The following is a 22,590-nucleotide window of genomic DNA, read 5'->3' as shown; positions in this document are numbered from 1 at the left end:
CCCCCCCTCCTTCTCCCCCAACTCGCGCGCGGCATTCCTGCCTTCCCTTCCCTCAGTTTAGTTTCAGTCGCTCGTCGCTCGCTCAACCCGCTCCACCCGTAGGACCGCCGGATTCTTTCGGGAAGCGCATGCGAGGCCTCAACGCGGAGTGCGCACACGCGGGGGAGCGATAAGGAGACAGGGAGGGTCCAGATACACGGTGAGTAACACGTCAATGCGCGGGAGAATTGAAAATATGACGGTCATCTCCCACTCCATCCTGAAAGATTTCACCACTGGCTGAACCATAAACGCGCGAAAGGCATTTTGTTGGCGCAATTATTTCTCCAATCCCCCCTTAAGTTATGCCCTTTTCTCTACAGACCAGGATAAAATTCTAAATTGAGTGATTTTACAATTTCAGGCGGTGGCATGATAAAAGTTGACGAGACAGATCCGGTTGGGGGTAAGTGCTTTCACCGAGTGTTATCTCTGTTTTTCGCGGAAGACATGAGTTACCAACCAATGCTTGTCTATCCGCAGAGCTGGAACCCAGCTTTCCCTACCGAGATGTGCACATCAAGCGGAACACAGATGTCAAGGAGTTCTACGACCTGCAGACGGAAATCGGACGGTAAGCTAAAACCTGCCTGAAGAGCGTGGTGGTAAGATACAATCCCTACCCGGCAGCCCGCGCCCGCGCGCTCGCCAGCGCCAGCCATGCTTCAATTAGGAGCCAGTTGTTGCAGGGGTGTTGACAGAGATGGTCGCAGTCTCACGACCATGAAGTCACGATGCGGGGGAGGTATTCGCTCTTCTGCCTGTGGTGCCACCGCCATACCCCAGTTTATCATCTTCCCCCCACTTCACTGTAAATCTGGGGTGCATAGCAGTTGGGCGACTCGAGGTGTCCCCTCAGTCAGTGAACGTTTCGTTTCATGAGGCGCTAATGATAACGCCTGCGAACCACTGGGTAGGCCAACCCGCCAAGTAGCTGTGTGAAGATGGTGGCCCAGCCAGGGCGCCGAAAGTGCGAGGGCAGGAGAGCGGTTGACTGGTTTGACGCCCAACGTCCCCTTCTGGTTTTTCATGTCACAACTGCGCTTAACATATCTCATCCCTGGGGTGGCGGACACGTATAGATGAGTCATGGCTCATGGCTGCAGTACAGATTTACAGTGTAGACTGCCTAAATGTTTTGGTTGGATCGAGTACCAAAGATTAAGGGGATAAGGTGGTCTTTTTCGTGAATCGGGTTATATTGAAGCGTGATTGAGAGCTAGTGCATTTTGGTTGTGAAAAAGATTATGCCTGATTGTCCGTCATTAACGAAGAGTCACGTGTTTAGCTTTCGAGATGAGACATTGAAGGCACGGGGACGGCCGACACATCTCTGCGACCTCAATTGATAACGCATCATGGCCGCGCCTGCTGGGCCACCTGGGGCCGCCCGGGGCCCGCGCTGCATCCTGAGCAGCGCGTGCCGTGCCGTGCCGCGCACACTGGCGGGCGGGGCGCAGCGCAGTGCAGAGATAGATAGTCTGCCGGTAGATAGGTAGATGAGGCCTATTTACTTTTCAAGCTTCCCGCGGGCCGTAACTCTCGCTAGCACCCGCCTTTGGTATGCGCCCCCGTGTCTCTGCATACGTTATTATTGGGAACAGGATGGCGGAGGGGCGGGGCGTGGGTGCCGTGTAGCAATGCGGCCGCGACGGCGGGGACAAACAATTCTGCCCAGGTCGGGGTGAAGCGCTCAAGCGCTCACCTGCGGGTGCGGGGTGCGGGCGGGGAGCCCTTCCCAGCCCGCCGCCCTCCCCGCCCCGCCCTCAGTCCTGATCTCAATCCCGCTCTTGCGCCCGCCCAGCACCTGCTCCGCGCCCCTCTGTCGTCCCCGCCCCCCTTACGAGCGCCTAGCGCACGGCGGGTGGGCACCGCGGGCGCACCGCTGCGCGCCGGGTCTGCCTATGCCCGGACCCGCAGGGGCTCCCGCCGGGCAGAGAGCTCCGTCGGCCGGGCCGGGCTCACGCCGAAGGGGTTTGTGTTCCTCGCCATACCGACTCTGTGTGTTGCTGCTGTTAAGGCGGCGCGAGTTGGCAACACCGGCCGCGGCGTGGCGCAGCGGGGTAGGCCGGGGCGTGAGAGGGAAAGGGTTAAGGGCGCCAAGCCAGATCGCTGGTCCAACCCGCCCCGCGGCGCCGCGCCCCACCGCGTCCCGCCGCGCGCCCCGACTCGGGCCGAGCCGCATGAGCCGGGGCGTGGCGCGGCGCGTTCCACAACCTGCTCTATTTATACCGATTCGTCCGGCTGGGCGGGCGGGCGGCACAGTCCACTCCGTGCAGCGGCATGCCACGCCGCGCCACGCCGAGTTCCTTTCCCTTCCGATGACCCATCTCATTCCGCTTTTATTTTGACTGGCCCACCCGCCCCCGCCGCATCCCTCGAAAGCGCCGCTACGCCCCGCCCCACCATGGGTCCTTAAAGTCCCGTCATGGTACTGACACCCCTTACAAAGCACAGCGAGGGTGAGACCCTGGTAGATTACGCGGACGACAAAGAACACACGGTCTCAAAACGAGTAGTACCAACCCACTCCGGGACTGCAGTTCGGTGTCTCAAACCGGAGAAATAGTGCCTTCAAGAAAGGGACTGGATGGCAGTCAACCAGAAGGATACGGACCTTGCCTTTCTCTCCCGCCGCCCGTTGCCCCGGGCCGCGCGGGCCGCGTCGACCTTGGGCAGGATAGGTTCGCCCTCCCCTTGTCCACCTGTCTGTCGACGAGCACGCCGCGCCCCTCCCCGCCCCTCCCGCACAACGCCGCGCGCCGCTATGGGCGCCGCCAGACGCTCGCGAAGGCATTCGGGGCACGCGGTGAGCAGCGCGCCGCGGGGGCGTGGGCGGGCGGGCCGGGGCGAGGCGGGGCCAGCGGGGGCGCGTTGCGCCAGGTGTTTACACGGCACCCATGTGCTCCTCACGTCGTAGTACAGGGGGTCTGCACCACCCTCGGGCTGACCTGGAGCGGCTGCCAACCCGTGGAGGGAGGCCCAGCAGCGAGTGCACTCTGCTGCTGCTCCACCCCGGCCAGGCCCGCGGCGGCCGGTGAACCCTAAGGCGGCGCGCGGGGGGCGGACCCACCACCACGAGACACGCCGGACGTGCCAGTGGCATTGGGACGTGCCCGGCAGGAGCCCCGCCCCGGCACGTCAAACAAGTGCGTCTTCCTTATGACCACGCGAGGGCAAGGACCAGAGCAGGACGCCCCGAAAGTTACGAGACTCGCACGCTTGCTTGTCGCGCGGGGGGCGCGGGGGAGCCCCGCCGGTTCTCATTTGCTTCCCGCAACATCTAACTGCCGCTGCCCGTCACCCCCGTAAGGCCCCCTTCCCCCAGCTCGGCCGTCCTAGCTGCGTCAGTGTCATCGCGGTCGTAATATTTAGTCATGTAAAGTGGAGGAGGAAGGGGAATGGCGGCGACAGCGGCGGCGACATGTGTCTGAATGGCCGCGCTTTGGCCAGAATTGGTTGGTTTGTCGCGGTTTTGTCGTCAATATGGCTTCCGCCACAAATAACGCCACAAAGTTTGAGAAAGGATTTCGCGGCAGGACGGGCAGGACTACCTCAACATGGGCCTCCCACAACACTACCACCGTCATCACACACACACAATAACACACAGTCTCTCACACACTCTTTGGTGTCGTCCGGAGGCTCCCTAAACGGAGTGCCGAGACGTTAATGAGGTCCTCGTTGTCCTGCGCGCGCGTCCTGGGGCCCGGCGGCGGGGGGCTCCACGCCAGCCTGCGCCCGCCTGCGCCCGCCACCAGGGACGTGGCCAGGGCGTCATTACGCAAGCCTCCCTGCTCAAGGGCGCGGCGGGCGCGGGGCGGGCGCTGCTGGGGGGCAAACGAAACAAAGAGAGAGGCGAACGGCAACAAACCGGGACTGTTGGTGTTGGGTCTGCAGGGCGAACCCGGTCCTCCGCAATAACCACACTCACTCGACTCGAGCTCGCTATCGCGCCAATCTGATCATCGCCCCGCGTGTAGTGTGCGGCAGTGTGCGGGTGACACGGGGCCAGGAGAGCCACCCCCTGCGGCTGGCCACCGGTATCGGTATCGGTCGGTGGGAAACTTGTTAGGCGCGTGTATCGGTGGCTCGGCTGCCAACTCGCTTGGCAAAAGAATCACAATGCGGGTGGCGGGGGCAAGGAGAGGAAGGGAGGGGACGGGGGCTGGGGTTGGAGGTGGACAGACAGACGATTAGGTCCCATCACCCGTTTGAGGAGCGTTGGTGAGGAGGATATTTGCCTGGGAGCCAATGCCAATGCCTCGGTCACTAAAAACTTTCCACTTGGCCCGCGGCGCGCGGCAGTGTTTTGTCGGCCGTAAATGTTGATGCGATAGTAAACTGCGGAATGGGATGACGAGGGCATTGCAGTAAGTTTGTAGATTGGCGGAGGATTCGCGAGCACACGAGGAAAAAGGGCTCTGGCAGGGTCACGGGCGGGCGTGCGAGGGGGGGGGGGCGAAGGACGCCCGCCGGCGCCGCCCAAACAACAGCTGGTACCAAACACTGCGGCTGCAGCGGGGCCAAGTCCCCCTTCACAAAAAGAAAATACCACCCTTTTTTTCGCGTGAGAGTTCTCGCTCCCGAGGGGGCAGCGAGTCGTGTCGAGGCGAGGGTGCTTGGTGCTTGCCCCCGCCCCCCGCCGCCCAGGTCCCGCGGGCCGCCCCGGCGCTTAGCTCGCCCAGCTCGCGTCTCCACGGGGGGAGCCCATACCGCGGACCGCCGGGCTGACGTCACCGAGACCCACGGCGGCGACGTCACCCGCGGGCGAAACCGACGTCACCGCTCACCAAACCTGCTCACCGCGCGGGCGCACCGCACCGCCGAGCTGACTCACCTGGGGGCAAACCTGGGGGTGAGCCAGAGCCAACCTCGGCCGAGTGATGAGCCGCAGAGCGCATAACACGGCGGTATCATAAAGCGGCCGCAAGGACACCTAGCGGGGCCGGGCCGACGGCGGCGTTGATCGGCCGGCGATCGACCTCAACCCGATCAACGCCGCCTGGTCCGTCCTGGAGGGCGGATGTTTTTGTTTACGCGCGGCCGGCGTTGGCCTCCGTTGGGCGCCGTTGGTCCGCCGCGGGGGCGTGCCTTGTGCGCGCGCGGGCGAGAACGACCGCAAAGAGCGGGGGCCAGGGGGAAGGGCCGAGGGAAAAGGGGGGGGGGGGTAATTTGTGTAAAGGAGGAAAAAGAGGCGCGATGGCAAGAGTATGGGGTTACGCGTCGCGGGCGAGAGCGCCTGTGGCTCGCGGGCCGCGCTGACCGGGGGTTTGTGGGGTTGAGGGACACGGGGCGCCGGCCGCCGGGCCGAGCGGGACCGCAAGGCCGCCGCGACGCCGGCGGCTGACACGGGGTATGAATGAGTGTCCCCGCACGCGCCCCGTCGGGCGTCGGGGATACAAGGGGATACGTACGTACGTGGCTGACAACCCGGGGATATTGGGGAGATGTTACACCTCATACCTCATAGGGTCTCCCTCGTCGTGCCATGAGATCCACCCCATACAAACCTTTTGACAGTCGTTCTTGGGAAACATCCGCTGAACGTTGACGGGCAGCAGTCCTTCCCCGTCGCCTTTGCTCCCCCCCCCCCTCTTCTTTGTCTCTCTCTCTCTTCTCTAGAGCCCGTTCGGAATGCAAGGTTACTCTCTATTTACTCGGATGTGAACTTTGCTGCCCCGGGGCCCGAGGTGGTCGAGCACGACCCGCAAGCCCAGCGGCGCCTGGTGGTGGTGATGGTAAGGGGGGGGGGGGCAGAACGCGGAGCCAGGGCAGGCGTCTATACGTGTCCACGGCAGAACGGCGCCGGCCCGGGAGCGCCGCCTGTCCCCCCCCCCCCTTCTCTCTGTGTCTCGCGGGGGCGGGCGTGCGTCCCCCGCGACGCGTCGCGAGCACCCGGGGCCACGGCGGGGTGGGGCGAACCTTCCCTATCTGCATGCCAATCACCCGAGCCGCATCAAGGCCGCTCTCAGCGCCGCGGGTATTTTTAATCGTGTTTACCCGCTGCTTTTTATTTTTTCCTGTTTGCCCGCGCGACTTGGCCGCCCCTCGGGTGTCCGGTCAGGTGGGCGTCGGCGCTGCCCCTCCCCTCTGTACTCGCGGCTGACGGCCCGGCTGACGGCTCTGCTTCCTCCGGGTGTCACAGGGGCAAGTTCGGGACGGTGTACCGGTGCCGGGAGCGGACGACGGGCCTGTCGCTCGCCGCCAAGTTCGTCTCGGTGGCGCGCAAGGAGGACCGGCGGAACGTGGAGCGGGAGGTGGACCTCATGCGCTGCCTGCAGCACCCGCGGCTGCTCCAGCTCTACGACGCCTTCGAGTACGAGAAGAACGTCTGCCTCATCCTCGAGCTGTGAGTATACAGGCCCTGGGCATGGCGTGCCACTGGATTGGAGCGAGCACCCCCGTGGCGTGAGTGACACGTTTTAATTGACGACATCACCAGGATCGAGGGAGGGGAGCTGTTTGAGCGGGTCATTGACGACGACTTTGTGCTCACGGAGAAGTCGTGCACCATCTTCATGAGGCAGATTTGCGAGGGCATCCAGTTCATCCACCAGCAGCACATTCTCCATTTAGATCTCAAGGTGAGTGTATGCATTCGCCTTTACAGCCTGTCTGGAGGGGGCCCCCATTTCTGACATCCAGGACGAGGCGTCTCACTGGCGAGTCTTTTCATCTTGCAGCCCGAGAACATCCTGTGCCTCACCAAGACGGGAAACAGGATCAAGATCATCGACTTTGGCCTGGCGCGGCGTTACGAACCTGGCAAGAAGCTGCAGGTCCTCTTTGGCACGCCAGAGTTCGTCGCCCCCGAGGTTGTTAACTTTGATCCGATAGGCTTCAACACTGACATGTGGTCGGTGGGCGTTATTTGCTACGTCCTGTAAGTTGGTATTGTTTCACGCTGTTAACAGAATTATGAAAAATTTTGGGCTTGAGATTCATTTCTGCAATCGGCCTCCAGGTTGTCTGGCCTGTCGCCGTTCATGGGGGACACCGACATCGAAACAATGGCCAACGTCACGGTGGCGAAGTACGACTTCGATGACGAGGTCTTTAACGACATCTCGGACGACGCCAAGGATTTCATCAGCATGCTGCTCGTTAAAGAGAAAGAGTAAGTAGTGCGGTTTTTTAACATAGACATTACCTCGAGCCTAGGCAATACTGAAACTTCATTAAAAACTCTCAATAGCTTCACATCTATATACGGCTATTAGTGTATTACAGTAGACTTGTTTGAACGCTGTAAAAAAAAATATGCATTTATTTTTTTGTAAATAAGTTGATGCTTCCCGTGCTTTACTGTATTGTATACGTATACGACGCAAGGTCAGGGATGCCTGGCGGAGAATAGAGTACTTAACACTAAGGCTGCTGGAAGAAAAGAAATCGTCCCACCAGAAGTTGTTTGATGGTGGCCTCACGCCGTTGGCTGAGGCCTTCCCTTTTTACCGGTCAGAACGGTCGCAGATGATGGCACAGACCCAGCCTGCTAACCACTGCTAACTATGCTTGCGCTACTACTCATGGACCACGTGTGTGTGCGCTATCCAGATTCATGCAAAATTCACACTTTGGGCTTCATAGAAAATCGTCCTAATCTGATTCAGGCACGGATCCATCAGCCAATCTCTAGGAATCGTGGCCGCGGTAATGCTATTTGCCTACTTTCGGGCAGATCATATGTTGCCGTAGTCCGCAGTAGTTTAAGATTCTGAGGCGGAATTTCCCCTACAAAAGAGGCCGTCTCTGGATCTACGCCTAGTGTATTTGTCATAACAGAAGCAAAACTGTGATCGGCAGTTAAGTTTGGCTTGTCTTCTTTTTTAAGCTTTTCTTCTTTGGCTTCTGCCCCATTCTGCGTTTGGGGCCTTTAACTTTGAACCGCTTGGTGCTCTCATATGGCTGCTAACGTTACAGAGTGTGCGGCGCGCTGACTATTCTGGGACGGCTGTACAATGTAAACGTGGTACCTCCTCTGGGGTAACGTTGGACGACGAGCCAAGAGGCTGTCCGCGATTTACATCACTTAGTCTTTTCCTACGTAATTTACGCATCTATTTGCGTTTTTCTTGAGGCGAGGTAGAAGTGACATGATTTACAGACAGAGGGCCAGCAGAAAATCTAAGAGCAGTTCTCTCAAAAGCAAGGTCCCTCCTGCTTCCGTGGGAAGAAATCAAAATGATGCAGGGTGGGATAGTTGGGTGAGTTTCGGCTGTTACTCCCCACTTTTGGCGAGTGCGATATGGCGTGTCATTGCGGTTTCTGGGTCGTTTCCACGACTGGCGACGGGAGATGCACACAGGAAAACTCGGAGAGTCTGCACACTTGGCAGAAGCTTTCATCTGTGAACACAATCTTTTGTCGACGTGACACGTGACTGTGTACTGTGTAGTAAATGAGAATTGGCGGGCTCAGTAGAGAAAAGTACAGACATTTGCTACAATTAATCAGCCAGGCTCACGAAAGGGAAGGAGTTGCGAGCGCGTGTCTAAAGTTGGCTCCACAATACAATGAGCGTTCCCCAGGGTGCCGCTCAGGGCGGGCCGCCGTCTCGACACGGCTGCTGGGCGGGTTGGCCTACCCAGTGCGTTGCAGGCGCTACGACGAAGCGTCAAAGCGTCAACGCAGGAACTGCTTATCGTGGAGGCACCTTGATTGTTCCATTTTGGCGCAAAAGCTAGACAGAGCACATGAGTGCCCCCTTCCTGAACACTCGGAGGTATAGTCGATGCCCCTCATTTGCATAACCGTTATGCGGCGCTGTCTCAAACCCTCTTTCTCTGCTTCGCGGATCGCGCTTCCCCGTCGCCCCCGACTAAGCAAGCCTTCCCCCGGTGTGCCTAGCTGACTGATTGGGTTTCGCTTTCTCGCCCGTCTCTCTACTGTCTGACTGTCCTCCTCTAACGCTGGGTCTCCGTCCCTCTGTGCGCCGTTCTGTCTCCAGGAAGCGCATGTGCGCGGAGGCGTGCCTGCACCACCGCTGGCTCAAGCGGAAACCGCCGCCGCCGCCACCCAAGCCCGCCCCGGCGACGCCCGTCCCAGAACCGACGCCCGTCGTGACGCCGCCGGAGGAGAAGCCGGAGGTCAACAACAACTCGGCGGCCGAGGAGGACAAGAACGAGGTCGTCGTCGTCGTGAAGGAAGCGGAGGAGGGTGAGGCCGGCAAGCTGGCGAGCACCAAGGACAACCTGCGCAACATTGTGGAGCGCTGGACAGAGCACCCCGACAGCCCCTACATCTTCGACACGTCGGCGCACGTCATTTCGCCCTGCCCGTCCCTGGCCAGCGTGCTCACCGAGCCCGGGGACGTCTTGGTGGCGGGAGCCGTCCACAACGGTGACGCTGCCGAGGACGCTGCCGATGCCGATGCCCCCAGGTCACCGACGATCTCTACGCTGCCCTTGCCCTACGACCGGCTTCTGGGTACGGAGCGCCGTGCCTCAGACAGCAACTGTTTCGTGCGCCTCAAGAGCCATCACGTGGACATCAACGATCGCATCAACCTGGCCGACGAGATCAGGAAGCTCTCAGAGAAGCTGTTCCGCATAGCGAGCTGGGCGCCTCGGCCCGCGGACGACAAGCGAGAGCAGGACAAGCCCACCGTCAGTCCTCCCCAGGGGAACAACGTAGAGTCCACCACCGTCACCGAGACCAAGAAGGGCTGCACCACCACCAAGACGACATTCGCGTCCTCGTCCACGTCCAGTGATGGCACCGTCACCTCCACGACGTCGACCACCACAACGACTACTTCGTGCAGGCGCGGCGACGCGCGCCTCTCCGACAACTTCACTGCCAGGTTGTCCCAGACGCAGATCCCCACCAAAAGGTTCTGGCCCATCGAGCCCGGCCGCATGCCGTCCCGGGCCGAGCTCCACGACGAGGAGGTTCCTCCCGCGGAAGAGGCTGCCGTCCTGGCCAACTGTCTGGCGCGGCGGGACAGCCGGCGCCTCTCCATCCGAGACACGATTGCGGCCACCCCCGCCTTCCACCGCCTGTCGCGCCGCAGCCTCTCCTCCGCGTCCTCCACCACCACCCAGTCCGCACCGCAGAGCCCACGCTGGTCGCCGGATCCCGAACTACCGCCGCCACCCGGCTCAGACATCACCAAGGACCTGTTGCTGAGGCTGCTGCACCGCCTGGAGCCCGCGCCGGCCTCCGCCCACCACCACAGCCTGCTCGGCTTAGGCCTCTGGGAAGACCCCTTCTTTAGGACAAGACCTACTGCCAGTTCCCTACTGGACAAAAAAAGAACACTAATAACTTCACACAGCGGTGGCGGAGTGTAGCGTACTCAACCTACTAGAGTGCTGATATTTTCCATGAGAATTCTCGCTTTCGAAAAGCCTGAGTTCTGATAAAATTGCAAAGCCATGACAACAGAGCAAACAGTGTACAGGCCTCCTTCCAAAGGTTGTCGAGTAATCGTCTAACTGGAAATTGAAGGATATTCGCAGGATGTTTTAATCCGCGCTAACCCCAGTATGAACTACCAGAGTTTTCCATTTAAGACTGTATTTTTCAAAGGTATGCGGGCTTTGTGAACGAGTGAAAGTCCTTGACTTTACGCGTGTCGCGAAAGAAAAAAAATAATCATATAACAGCTCTGCACCTTTGCAATCTAACAGTACGTCATGTCGAATAGGTTGCCTATGGTGACGGCGGCGGTTGTCAAGTGTAACGTGAGTGCTTCCTTAGATTTGGACCTCCACCAGCAGGGAAGTCCATTTTGGGCGTAAACAACTGAGACGTATGTGATTGTAGATGTGATGTTTATGTAAGAATGTTATTTTGTATGTTATAATCATAATTATACTTAAGTCAATGTGCTACGTAAGCAATAATCTAAAGATCTAAGTCATTGTACAAATGATAATAAAATTCTCTACTCTAGTTGTGAATATCACATATTTTTAGTAGAATTTAGATTAAAACATGATTTTGGAATGAAAGCCCATCATTCACACAGCACAAATTGTTAACATTGTTTGTAATTGGTTGTGGAATAGTATTCTGAGAATAACAAATTTAAGACTGACGTCATGACAGAAATTAAGAGATGGCCTGAGAAACATCTAAAACCATGACAAAAGTAAAAGACTTCAGGGGTCCCAGATAGGTGGTTGACAAGATGATCTGTGCTCTCTCTCATACTTCCTTGGGCTCTCTTATGTATTAACTGTGCTGCCAGGCCAGTATCTGGGACCACTGACCTATCTAGTCATCAGGTACTATTTTGTGACTGATTAGTGATGTATCAATAAAAGCATATCAAATTTGTGTGAATGGCTTGATTCATGCAATACCACAATCAAATAATACAGGTTCAAAAATTAATGCTCTCCATGATTCCTTACAGGGATCGAATGTCTCCTCAGCAGTGTCTAGACCACAAGTGGATAAAAAGTGCTGTGACTACTAGCCTTAGCAAGAAGAGACTCAAACGGTATGTCATCAAGAAACGCTGGATAAAGGCTGTCAACACTATTATCTTTTTGCAAAGAATGGGAGCTAAACTTGACAGGGATGATCAAGAAAACAGCCGCTCGTAATGTGAAATCATACATTAATTTGACAAGACTGAGCGTATGGACAGAAAAGCCAGTCTTCTGGCCCATATGATGGAATTCGTAATTTAAGCCAAGTCCCAAATTTCTGGCCTTCAGTATACTGTGAAGAAAGATCTCCTGCTTGAAAACTAGAAATACCAATCTGATCACTTTAGAAATAAAGGATAAGCTCCATTTGTGGGTAGGCTCTAAATACAGGTAACCTGATACTCAACTAGTAAATGGTTACAAATGATTTGTAAAATATTGCTTAAATAAACTCAAAAATTGGATTTATAGATTTTTATTATATAAGATACACCAAGGTACACCTTAACGGTAAGACTTCTGGTACCTGGCCCTGGCACCTGGACCTCCGAACTTCTTGGGCTCGCACCGACGTGGGTCAGCCACTAACAAGGTGCGGTCATACTGAATAAGAACATCTTTCATTTCTTTCTTTGATGCCTCATCCACATCTGGAACAGGAAGAAAAATCCATTAGTATCTATTCTCAAAGGTTACTTAAAAGATAATCTTCAGATAGCACATCAGATAGAAAGATGATATCAAGACATTCATATTCGGGATAATGAGTTCATCACAAGTGCTTCATAAAAATATTACAATGAATAATCAATCCTACTCACATTTCTGGTAGTAGGCAACTAAAGCCTTGGAGATGGCTTGTCTGATAGCATAGATCTGTGAGACATGACCACCACCGTTGACTCGCACTCTGATGTCGACACCAGCAAATCGGTCCTGAAAAAGAAACAATTTAATTAGATAAGCTGAGTTCAGAAAAAAGAAAACCATTCCTCCAAAAATATTAGAAATATCCATGTAGCACAGTTTTGGAGACCTGAATGGTCATTAGACCACACAGGCACTATGAAGAGCGTTAATGTATGGCCCACATATAGGCTCAACTAACGATAGATTGAGTCAACAATTAGCAGGCCAATTGATTAAATTGAAAACGCTCCATTCAGGAAAAATAAAACAGCCAATCTTTTTTATCATAAGCAATCAAACGGTAATTAGTATCATCATTTAGGAGTTTCAGGAAAAAATTAGGTCAATAATTTGACATTCCAGATCAGTCCGATGCAAAAGGGTAACATCACTGAGATTCAAACGGTAATTAATATCATTACTTTTTGAATGTCACAAGAATTCAAATTTCAGAGTGAAAATAAAACAGCCAATCTTCCTTACCATACGCAATCAAACGGTAATTAGTGTTAACATTTTGGAGTTACAAAAGAAAAAATTAGGATAATAATAATTTGACATTTCAAATCAGTGCAAAATATGCAGCCAAAGTGTATCATCACTGAGATTCAAACGGTAATTAATATCATCACTTTTGAAATGCCACAAAAATTGCAAAGTTGACAGAAGACAAGCTTTTACACATAAAAATCACAAAAGACCCAAGTTAAACAGCAATCCATCAGTGCAAAAAATGCAGCCAAAGAGTATCATCACAAGGACTCAAACGGTAATTAATATCATCACATGGAAGCTTTGAGTATGACACATCAAAAGAGGGAAACCATCAGGAAATTAAACAGCCAAAATAATCATCATATATGATCAAACGGTAATTACTTTCATCATAGGTTTCCAAGACACAGTGAACATTTTAGGTGTAGCAGTTCTAGGAGACCAGGGAGACAGAGCAATTCAACCTGGCACTATGGGCTGCAGTTGATATAGGGCTCTATATTAGAGTAGGACCATTGGGACCAACTCTTTCGAAATGTAGAGCCCACAAACAGGTAGGAGACTCATACACACCTTTCCTAGCAGCAGAATGGGTTCCTGAAGCTTGTATTGGAGGACTCGCGGCTCAACCATCTCAAGAGGACGGCCGTTTACCCTCAGGTTGCCATTACCACGCTTGCAGTAGGCAACAGCCGTGGCGGTTTTCTGTAAAAGGAAATCGGTCAAGAATTGAACTCATGAGGAACATAACCTCCCGGCGCGGCAAAGTTGACACAGTCAGGTACAATCTCCTGAACTCAGTAGGACCACAGTAAAGGCGCGGTGATACGAGAGTTAAGATTTAACAGATTACACAATAAGCAAAGCATCCGCAGAGAAACAAGTCGAATGCCGCATGCATGACCACGTCCCACGTTAGGATAGAACATAACCTATACAACAACATGTATCGGTATATGATCATATGGCAATCAGGTAAACTAAAGAACTATGGAATCTTAAAACGCCAGCATAATGATTGAAATTTCAGGAAACCGTAATTAATTTACGATTAAACCTAAACTTCACGAATAAAGAGCAGAATGCCGAACAGAAGGCCTAAACATACCTTGCGTCCAAAGACCTGGACGGCCTGTATTGGCTCCTTAGCTTTCTGTAAAGCAGATATTGAAAATGTTATGAACCAAATAACGAAATACAACTAAGTAACGTAATTATCACGATATAAACAACTTTCTGAGCTCACACACCTTAGTGCCCTGCATCGCGGCTGAACCCTCGTGGACAGGAAGTGAATAAGACTTGTAAAAGACCGGAAAACGTATCAGATCGGCACACACTAACGTGGTCAAGTAGAGTGTTAAAATACACTTCAAAGACTCTTGTGTTTCAAATGGAAAATTTTCAAAAATTAAATGTTAAATAGTAAGAGGAAAATCACATTAAAGTTCTCAAGTCATCCTCAGGAAATGCCAGTGTACTTAAAGATTAAGACATGAGTTTTGAAAGTTGACGTGACACTGGTGACACATTCTCTTTTGACTCGATTGGTGGTCTATAGTGGTCTGCTAAAAACATCTTAAATGTTTCCTATTCAATTTATATTTTCATTTTTCATAATTATGGAACAGCCTTGATGACGTTCGATCACTTTTCAAAATTTTTGTAATGGATAATGGACACGAAAATTAAAATAAAACGTTCCAACTTCTCCGGTCGACAAGCCGTCAGATAAAAGGCAGTGCATCAAAATGGCTGCGACCCAAGGTAAACATTTACCTTATTTGCTAACCATCTGATTAATTGCTAGTTTCAAAAGCAATTGTAAACAAATCTGATTTCTATATTCAGATTAGAAAATAATTCTTCCTAAGCCGCAGCAGATTTATGATTGTGTGCTCTGTTAAACTGGCAATAAACATGCATTAGGGGTCCATTAACTTCTTTGTAAACAGTTCTTTTCTTTTACAATTTACCAGAAAATGTTAATTTGAAACAAGTATGGATTGACTTTTGCCCAATGAAAAAATTGTCAACTCTCTGTATCCCACCAAGGTCTTTCTGCTTGTGCTTGTCATAGGACAGAAGCGACTATTTTAAACTGTTCCATAACCCCTTGACAGACTGACAGATGTCACTTTCTTGTCATTTTATTTTGATTATTTTGAATTAAAGTCTTGTTCTGTTGCGGATTTTCTGTTACCTCCTTACTTCTTTTCTCATCAGAATCAGAAGAAGATGTGCTTGATTGGAGCAACCAGGGATTAAAAAAGCTGTGCAAACCATCAGGAGCACAATCAAAAGTTTCCAAATTGATTCTTGACAACAATGATCTCACCCGGTTGGACTGTATAGATTCGTTCACTGCTCTAAAGAGTGTAAGTTTCCCTAAAAATTTGTACCTTGTTGTTCACAAAATAAATCTGTAGAATACATGGTCTTTCTATCCATCCAGCTCTCAGCTGTTCGTAATGGGTTATTGCGAATGTACAATGTCACAAGGCTACACCATTTGGTGTCGCTCAATCTTGCTCGCAATGGTATACTTACTATAGAAGGTCTCAAAGAGGCAACACAGCTCAAATGGCTTTGCCTTGCAGGAAATAACATCAAGGTAGGTTTTTATATTTTTCTTTTTTTCCTAATGTAGTTTCTCTATTGCTTTTTCATAACCACGATTTATTTTAATGCAGACCATTGAGCATCTGAATACTAATAGCCTTCTGGAACACATTGATCTCTCAGAAAATAATATTGCATTTATTACTGACCTCTCCCACCTCACAAACCTTAAAGTAAGTCTCTGCCGCTGAATGGTCTGGTGAAGGTGCGGTGCACCTGCTGTTTTATCTCTCAAGAAAAACTTCTTCTGCTTCTACTAACACTTAAAAAATTATTTGCAGACTTTACTGCTGAATAGTAATAAAATTGGCCACCTTCAGGCATGTGATAAATTTTTACCTGTGGGCTTAGACACAGTGGCATTAGCAGCTAACAATATAACAGATCTTAATCAAGTTTCTTTCCTGGTAAACTTGAGAGACCTCCGCCAACTATCCATTGCAAATAACCCATGTGTTGCTATGACAGGAAGTAATGTGTATCCTTTAAAGCACTGACTTGTAAATTTGAAAGATAAATTGAATCTGTATACCAAATCTAATCCAAAGATAAAGGTATTTTTCTTTTACAAACATTTTCAGTGGTTTTGATTATAGACCATTTTTAATTAACTGGTGTATGGGACTAAAAGTGATTGATGGCTTTATGGTGAATGAAATTGAGAGGTTAGTTCATAAAAGTCTTTTTAATTTATCATATCAAACTACTACTCCTTCTCAACCCTTCTTTCTTTATTTTGCAGTCTCAAAGCCGAATGGCTCTACTCTCAAGGTCGAGGAAGACAATTTAGGCCTGGTGATCACGAGTCTCTTGTTGCATACCTAGCAAGTACTTGTCCTCTTGGTGGAGAAAGTTTAGAAACAGAAGAAGATAGAAAACTGCGCCTCATTCTCAGCAAAGCTCAGCATCATCAACAACAACTAAAACAGCAGCAGGCTGATGGTGAGATTTGTAGACTTTGAATTTAGTCAACATCCCATTGCACTGGTGTGACATTTCACTGTAAATTTTTTTAGCGAGCACTTTAAACACTGTACAATTGACTCTAAATCACCCAGGTACACTTCAGCGCTCATCCTCTGTTTCGCCCTTTACACGAAGGCGCACTTCCAATTCATACAACCGGTCTAGTAAGTGCTTTTACTTAAAATTGCTTTTCTGCTTTTATCTAGTACTTTACACTGAGCTGCTGCTTTACATTGAAAATCCTAGAAGGCTTGTGTTGTGAAACAATTGCTCGGCACTCTTTCCAGGTCTTAACCGAGGCAGAAGAAGAACCTACACCCCTGACCGGATGACATCTAGTTTCCACAGTGAACTTCCTAGCTCTGGGCCTGAAATGTCACCTCTTATGACCCAATCCCTTGATTTGTCTTTTCTGAACTCATCTGATAGTGATGATTCTCGCCGTAAAGTACCTTCTCAGCTCGTACCTCAGGGTAATGTTATTTTAGTATGAGCTATGTCGGCTTTGTTTCACAAGAATTAGATTGAAAAAGAACTATGTAAGGTTTGAATCAGTCAGTATGATCTTTTGCTTCTACTTTTGTTGTGGTTGTTGTTGTTCCAGATGAAGATTCTCCTTTGCACTCTGCAACTGAAATGATACCAGTTCCTGATTCATTGTTGAGTCCCGAGTTCCGCCCCATAGATATGATTCCTTTGGGGACACCTGCTCAAACCCCAGCAACACCTGCCACACCTGCCACTCCTTCATGTCCACTTGCCAAAAAAGGGATTGCTCAGCCACTAGCTACTGGTCTACCCCGGCCTAGTTCTGCAAGACCTAGCAGTAGGCTGCCTGTCAGAGGTATTGCATAGATACTTTCATTTTATCACCTAAAAACTGTGAGTCTGTTTTCTTCTCTCAACCGTTTTTCCTACATTGTAAGGTGGAGGGATGCCAGCTCCGCCTCTCCCGGCTCCAGGTGGTTGTTTGGACGAGTCAAGCACAAGCAGACGAACTGACGCGGTTTCATTGGGTACACCTTATGAGCAGCCTGAAACACCTTCAATGGAAACACATTACACTTCTCAAAAATGCACCCCAGTCTTCACAGGTTTGTCCCAATTAACCCACGCCAAGATTTATGTCATGTGACAAGATTATGATGCTCATTATCCTCTAATCTTTGACTGCCACAGCTGAAGCAAATTTGGAACGTGATGGAAAGCAATCTGAAGCTGTTGGTCCCAAAATGAATGGAGGCAAGAAAGAAGCTACTGATACCCATGCCGATATGAATGGCAAGGAGCAATCATGCATCAGTCAAAAACTAAATGAAACACCTCAATTTGCACCTTCAAAGCCTATGCAACGATCAGATGCCAAGAGACCCACAAGTCTTGGTAACAAACTGCTTGCTTTAGTTTTTTATTGGTTGGACTAGTGGTATCATAAGAATGTGTGTGTTTTACTTCTAGGTTGACATAAATATCCATTTGTATCTTTGGTTTGTGCTGGTCTGTCTTGTTATAAAATCCATAGATTAACCCTGTTGCCTCTGTCCTGTAGTTTATTTAATCTTCTTCTTTCAAGTTTCCTTTCTTCTCAACTTGTGTTAAGAGTAGTGCTACTTATCATAACCGGTTTCAGATCTACCCTTTCACTATGGTCAAATTTTGACAAATGGCTGTTCTCAAGTTAATATGATAATCCCCAGGCCAGAGGGGCAAAGTGAGTGAAAAGCAGCTGATGTTTAAACTGCTGAACTTTCTGTTATCACTCTGTATTTTAACAATATCACACTTGTAAAAACAGTGGAATTTGTCTCTTTTGTGCTTCAGATTCAGTGTCAGTGTTTCTAACATATTTTTCTCTCTTATGCAAATCTGTGTGTGCAACACTGCTTTCTCTTGACACCAGCACCAACTCTTTGTACAGGAATATTCCCAATATTCACTTGTGGTGTGGTACTCTATCAAATTTGTCCACCTGTGAATATTTTTTCCAATGATAACTAGCAACTGATAGCCTGCTATATCAAGTTTGGAGGTTGTTGGTCTTTTGCAATACTTTTGAAGTATGATATTAAAATTGTTTACCTGCCAGTTTTTAAAATATTTTAACTTTAGTGTAGATAATTCTTATTGATAAATTATACGGCCTGTGGTTTATTCTTTCACAATCAATAATGAGATTGCAGCTATTAGTCAATGTGTTTTGGCCAACAACTATGAAGTGTCGTGTAATTAATTTACTGGACTTTAGTATTTTGAATTACCTTACGCATTTCTTTTAAATATTAAATTCTCCTTTGCTTTTTTATGGGTATACGCGAATGTAGCTCCTGTATTGCATTGAACATGTTAACCTGAACCTGCATGCCAAACTTAACTAACAACTACCTTAAAATATCTTATAATTGGATGCAAATTTGTGTTTGATCAATAAGGTGGATGAAAATGCACCTTATCATTGACTAAATTTTCACATATTTAAGTTATTCATATCTTTTTCAGAATGTGCTGCAACAAATATCCAGAGATTATGGAGAGGTTACCATGCTCGAAATTTAGATCCCAGAGTAGCCAAAGTCAATCGTTGTCTGCAGGATAAACGAACATTAGAGCATATTAGGTACATTTTTAGCGCTTTTATTTATCGGACTAGTACTATGCATCTACTTATGCTTAAATCCTGAAATACGTATTTCCCTTCACAACGTAGGAAACTGACAGAAGACCTAGAGGGTACCAAAAGTGCATTAGAAGGTGAGAGGAGATTGCAACTTCTTCAAATGCAAGCAATTAGTGCGCTGTGGAAAAAAGTAGTTTCACTTCAACAAAATAGTGCAACGCAAAGTATCCTTCCAACTGTGTCTGCTGCTGATCTTCTTGGAAGCGAACAAGTCACCTCCAGCAATAGTGCTGAATGCATTCGTAAACTCACCCATAGCTGTTTGCATTTGCACACCCAGGTGAGAGAAAATATTTCTTGGTGATTTTAATTCTCTTTTCTTCTGTTTGAATCTTGGTTATGGATTTCCATGTGTTGTCTCATCAGGTTGCAGAGCTTCAGCAGTCAATGCAAGAAGTTACAGCTGCTCTCGGCTTGACTTATCGCCAGGGTCAAATCCCAAGAGTAACATTGGCCACTCAGACAGATTTAAGTGCTGTTCATACACCATCAGATGCAGTTCATTTTCCTTTTCAGAAAGGTGATCTTCCAATCACATCCACCCAAGGTAAATACACTGCAGTCATAAGTGTGTTGGTAGTTTCACATTTCTGTATTCAGAAGAACTCCGAGAAACTAATATCTGTTTCATGGACATTTTCAACCATTTATATAATTGATTATCTTTATATACCTGTATATTTTTTTTAGATATATCTATGAGACCAGCATCAGCAGCTTCTGAGAGTGGCTCTGTCGAGAAAGCTCCAAATCGACCATCAAGCCTTCCTTTGAATGCCCCTCATCCTTCATCTCGGCGCCAGACTCCCCCACAACTGAATCACTTTGCAAGTTCACTTCTGGATGGTGTGATGAGGACAGTGTCTTCCACAGACCAAGGAAATGAAAATGCTCTTGATGAAAGTAGTTCAAAGCAAGAGAATTTATCAGACACCGCCAAAGATCAAGTGAAGTAGGGGTTTCGTTTGCACTACCAGAATGGAATGTATTCTGTCAAACAGAATCTTTTTTGTATAGTTTTGGAAAGTTTTTCATGGTGGTAATGATGCATCCCAGATGCCATTCTGTTTACAGATCTAATAATTGTTATTTGTAGCATGTCTTTTAAAATCCATGATGAAATATTGCCAATGGAATAGAAAACACTTCTAACAAAATAGATCAAGAGTGTGAATTTGTTAGATTATGTAATTATACTCTTTTTGATGTGGTATGAGTTTTAATTAATTGTTGTGTGTTTAATGAAATAATGATATTTTCCAGTCTGGAGCTCTCCTCTTTTCAAATTACAAATCTTTCGTTGTGAAAGAAAACTATTATTTTTGTGTAACAATTCATTTATTTGATCTCTGATTTTCAGGGTCTAAACATTTTTCTTACATGAATTATATATGAATGTACTCTGTTTCAGTTGAATTTAGTATAGCTGTGTGAAAGTTACTCACCAAATTGATTGTAACTCTATTCTATCTTTTACTTGCCCGTACTTAATTTTGCTATTTTTCCTTGCTTGTTGAGTATTGTGTCTTTGTGCATGACAATTCAAATCTGTTGGACAGTTTTGACGGTTTTGAAAACAATAGGTTAAAGACGTTGATTGTTGTCACTCAGAGTTATTTTGTTAGTATCACATTTAAAGGGGGATTAATGATTGCAATGCATCAAGTGTATCTTAAATGCTGGCGTTGAAGTTAGTGGTCGTAATAGAGCGAGGGGGGGATTTGGAGGGGACCTTATGAGTGTTGTCTTACTGCTAGTGATAGAGGTACGCTTGCTGCGTTGCTATTGTAAATCCACCTTAATGCTGCTCATAAAACATAAATTCACTAATGAAGTGTAATATTTACGATAAGAATATTTATAAGCAATGTGTTGAAAAGTCAAAGTTTATTGAGATCAAATTTACTGAAGTATTATTTTTTGTGAATATGATTATAAGTAATCCTAACTTAATCCTGACTGGTGATATAAACTACCAAATAACCTCTACAAACAGGTCACCAGCCAGCTATTAATACCTTAAAAATTCATCAATTAGAGTCTTTGTGCTTGGACTGACAAAAAGAATTGACTCTTTTAAATTCCTGTTGTGTTAATTCTGGTGTTGCCTTGAGATGTGTTCAAACCAGCATTTTCCAAGATTTTTTATAATTAACTGAGTGTTTAATTCAGTGTTGTCAACTTTATTTTGTCATTATTGCTCCATCTTAGGTCACCATAGACTACCAATAACTGAAATAAGTCTGTGTTCTTTGCTTTGTTGGTGCTGACAGTGCTATGAGCATACTTCTTTACTTTTTAATTTTCCCTCCACTTGTTATGTTGGGTATTTTTGTACTTGTGTACATTGTGTAGATTGCCGATACCTGTACATAGAGTTGTGTTTCCAGAAAATTATTTACTCTGGTATTACCATGTCATATACGCTTACATACCTTGTTTTAAGGTGTTAAGCAAATTTACAAAAAGTACAATCTGCCTTGCTCATTTTTTGTTTCTCTAACATATTTAAGGTTTATATATTTTAAAACAGTGAGGCACAATTCCCGTGTTTGAGACACGGTAAGTTTATTCATAAATGTTGCTGGATTTTCATCACTGAAGACTTATAGTAATGGACCAAACTGCTATGTTAAACCAAAATGACAACTTTGCAATACCACTCAAAGAATTAGGTATATGAGTAAGCGGAGTAATTGGGTTTAAAACAAAGCTGTTGAGGAGCAGGTTCTTTCATTTTATTTGTTTCTGCCAATACATATAAGTATTATGATGCTTATTAAAATTTTACCAGTGACTACATGGGTCTGTGCCCGAAACCCAAACCATGAACGATTAAGCTTTTCGTATCTTTAGATTACCTCTGATATTATTACGGAGCCCTAGTAGTTTTAAACTGTAGGTGTCTGTAAAGAGGTTCTAATGCTAGATGTTAGTTGGCAGACAAAATTATCTGTTTGAGCCAACTATCGGTAATGTTGTAGACAATAGAAGATGATACTGTACCTACATAAGTAGAATTAGCCTGTAAATCCTGGCATTTAGTACTTCACTAACTTGTATTTTTTAGCACATCTGTAGATAAATATCTATTCTTGCTTTGGTTTTTCCTCCTCTGTGCAGTACATAGTCACTGGGCCGCATTTGTTCTTTCAGTCCATATGCCCAATTTTGTTACACATTGTCTGTTTGTCATTTTGCAGGAATTCTTCCTGGTAATTTGAGTGAACGAACAACTGTTCAGCCTGCTTCAGATCTTGCAGAGATGATCTCAAGTTTTCTACTTATTCATATTTTAATACCTATTGTGCTAGTCAAAGAAAACTGTAAACTTCTGTCAAATGAATGACTGATTTTCTTTTAATTTCTCATTGGGAGGATTAATATATGTATATGTTTCATGTGTGTTTTGTTTTCTCGCCCTCCACTGTAACTGACCAGTATTCTGAACTGATATTTTGGTGTTCCTTTATGTAACACCACACACAAGATTTTTGT

At 48.1% G+C, this 22,590-nt stretch overlaps 3 protein-coding genes across 4 annotated transcripts; 2 read left to right on the top strand and 1 right to left on the bottom strand.

The window, feature by feature from the left end:
- The first annotated feature begins 32 nt into the window (after window positions 1–32).
- LOC113206234 (death-associated protein kinase related) lies at window positions 33–11,328 on the top strand. The gene is made up of 8 exons (XM_026422222.2): window positions 33–199; window positions 404–445; window positions 523–613; window positions 6,188–6,391; window positions 6,485–6,626; window positions 6,726–6,925; window positions 7,007–7,159; window positions 8,993–11,328. Exons 2-8 carry the CDS (start codon window positions 412–414, stop codon window positions 10,335–10,337), a joined length of 2,169 nt encoding a protein of 722 aa, XP_026278007.2. The 5' UTR covers window positions 33–199; window positions 404–411; the 3' UTR covers window positions 10,338–11,328.
- A 557-nt stretch (window positions 11,329–11,885) lies between these two features.
- Window positions 11,886–14,215, bottom strand: LOC113206235 (40S ribosomal protein S16). The gene is made up of 5 exons (XM_026422223.2): window positions 14,081–14,215; window positions 13,939–13,983; window positions 13,404–13,535; window positions 12,248–12,362; window positions 11,886–12,076 (listed from the first exon to the last, which is right to left on the bottom strand). The coding sequence occupies exons 1-5, from the start codon at window positions 14,093–14,095 to the stop codon at window positions 11,931–11,933; spliced, it is 453 nt and encodes a 150-aa protein (XP_026278008.1). The 5' UTR covers window positions 14,096–14,215; the 3' UTR covers window positions 11,886–11,930.
- A 192-nt stretch (window positions 14,216–14,407) lies between these two features.
- Window positions 14,408–22,493, top strand: LOC113206233 (centrosomal protein of 97 kDa). 2 transcript variants are annotated; one of them, XM_026422220.2, is made up of 16 exons: window positions 14,408–14,597; window positions 15,057–15,208; window positions 15,286–15,444; window positions 15,524–15,625; window positions 15,734–15,930; window positions 16,034–16,117; window positions 16,195–16,394; window positions 16,511–16,582; window positions 16,706–16,891; window positions 17,023–17,262; window positions 17,345–17,512; window positions 17,598–17,801; window positions 18,915–19,032; window positions 19,123–19,372; window positions 19,459–19,639; window positions 19,783–22,493. In XM_026422220.2, the coding sequence occupies exons 1-16, from the start codon at window positions 14,582–14,584 to the stop codon at window positions 20,046–20,048; spliced, it is 2,595 nt and encodes an 864-aa protein (XP_026278005.1). In that variant the 5' UTR covers window positions 14,408–14,581; the 3' UTR covers window positions 20,049–22,493. The 2 variants fall into 2 exon arrangements, with proteins under 2 accessions (XP_026278005.1, XP_026278006.1); XM_026422221.2 differs by lacking the exon at window positions 14,408–14,597 and adding an exon at window positions 14,605–14,829.
- Window positions 22,494–22,590: the final 97 nt, after the last annotated feature.

Source organism: Frankliniella occidentalis, unplaced genomic scaffold (assembly GCF_000697945.3).
Source record: "Frankliniella occidentalis isolate FOCC.00 unplaced genomic scaffold, Focc_3.1 Scaffold80, whole genome shotgun sequence".
NCBI classification, from domain to species: Eukaryota; Metazoa; Arthropoda; class Insecta; order Thysanoptera; family Thripidae; genus Frankliniella; species Frankliniella occidentalis.
Note: the sequence above shows the minus strand (reverse complement) of the source record. Positions and strands in the feature narration are given on the sequence as shown.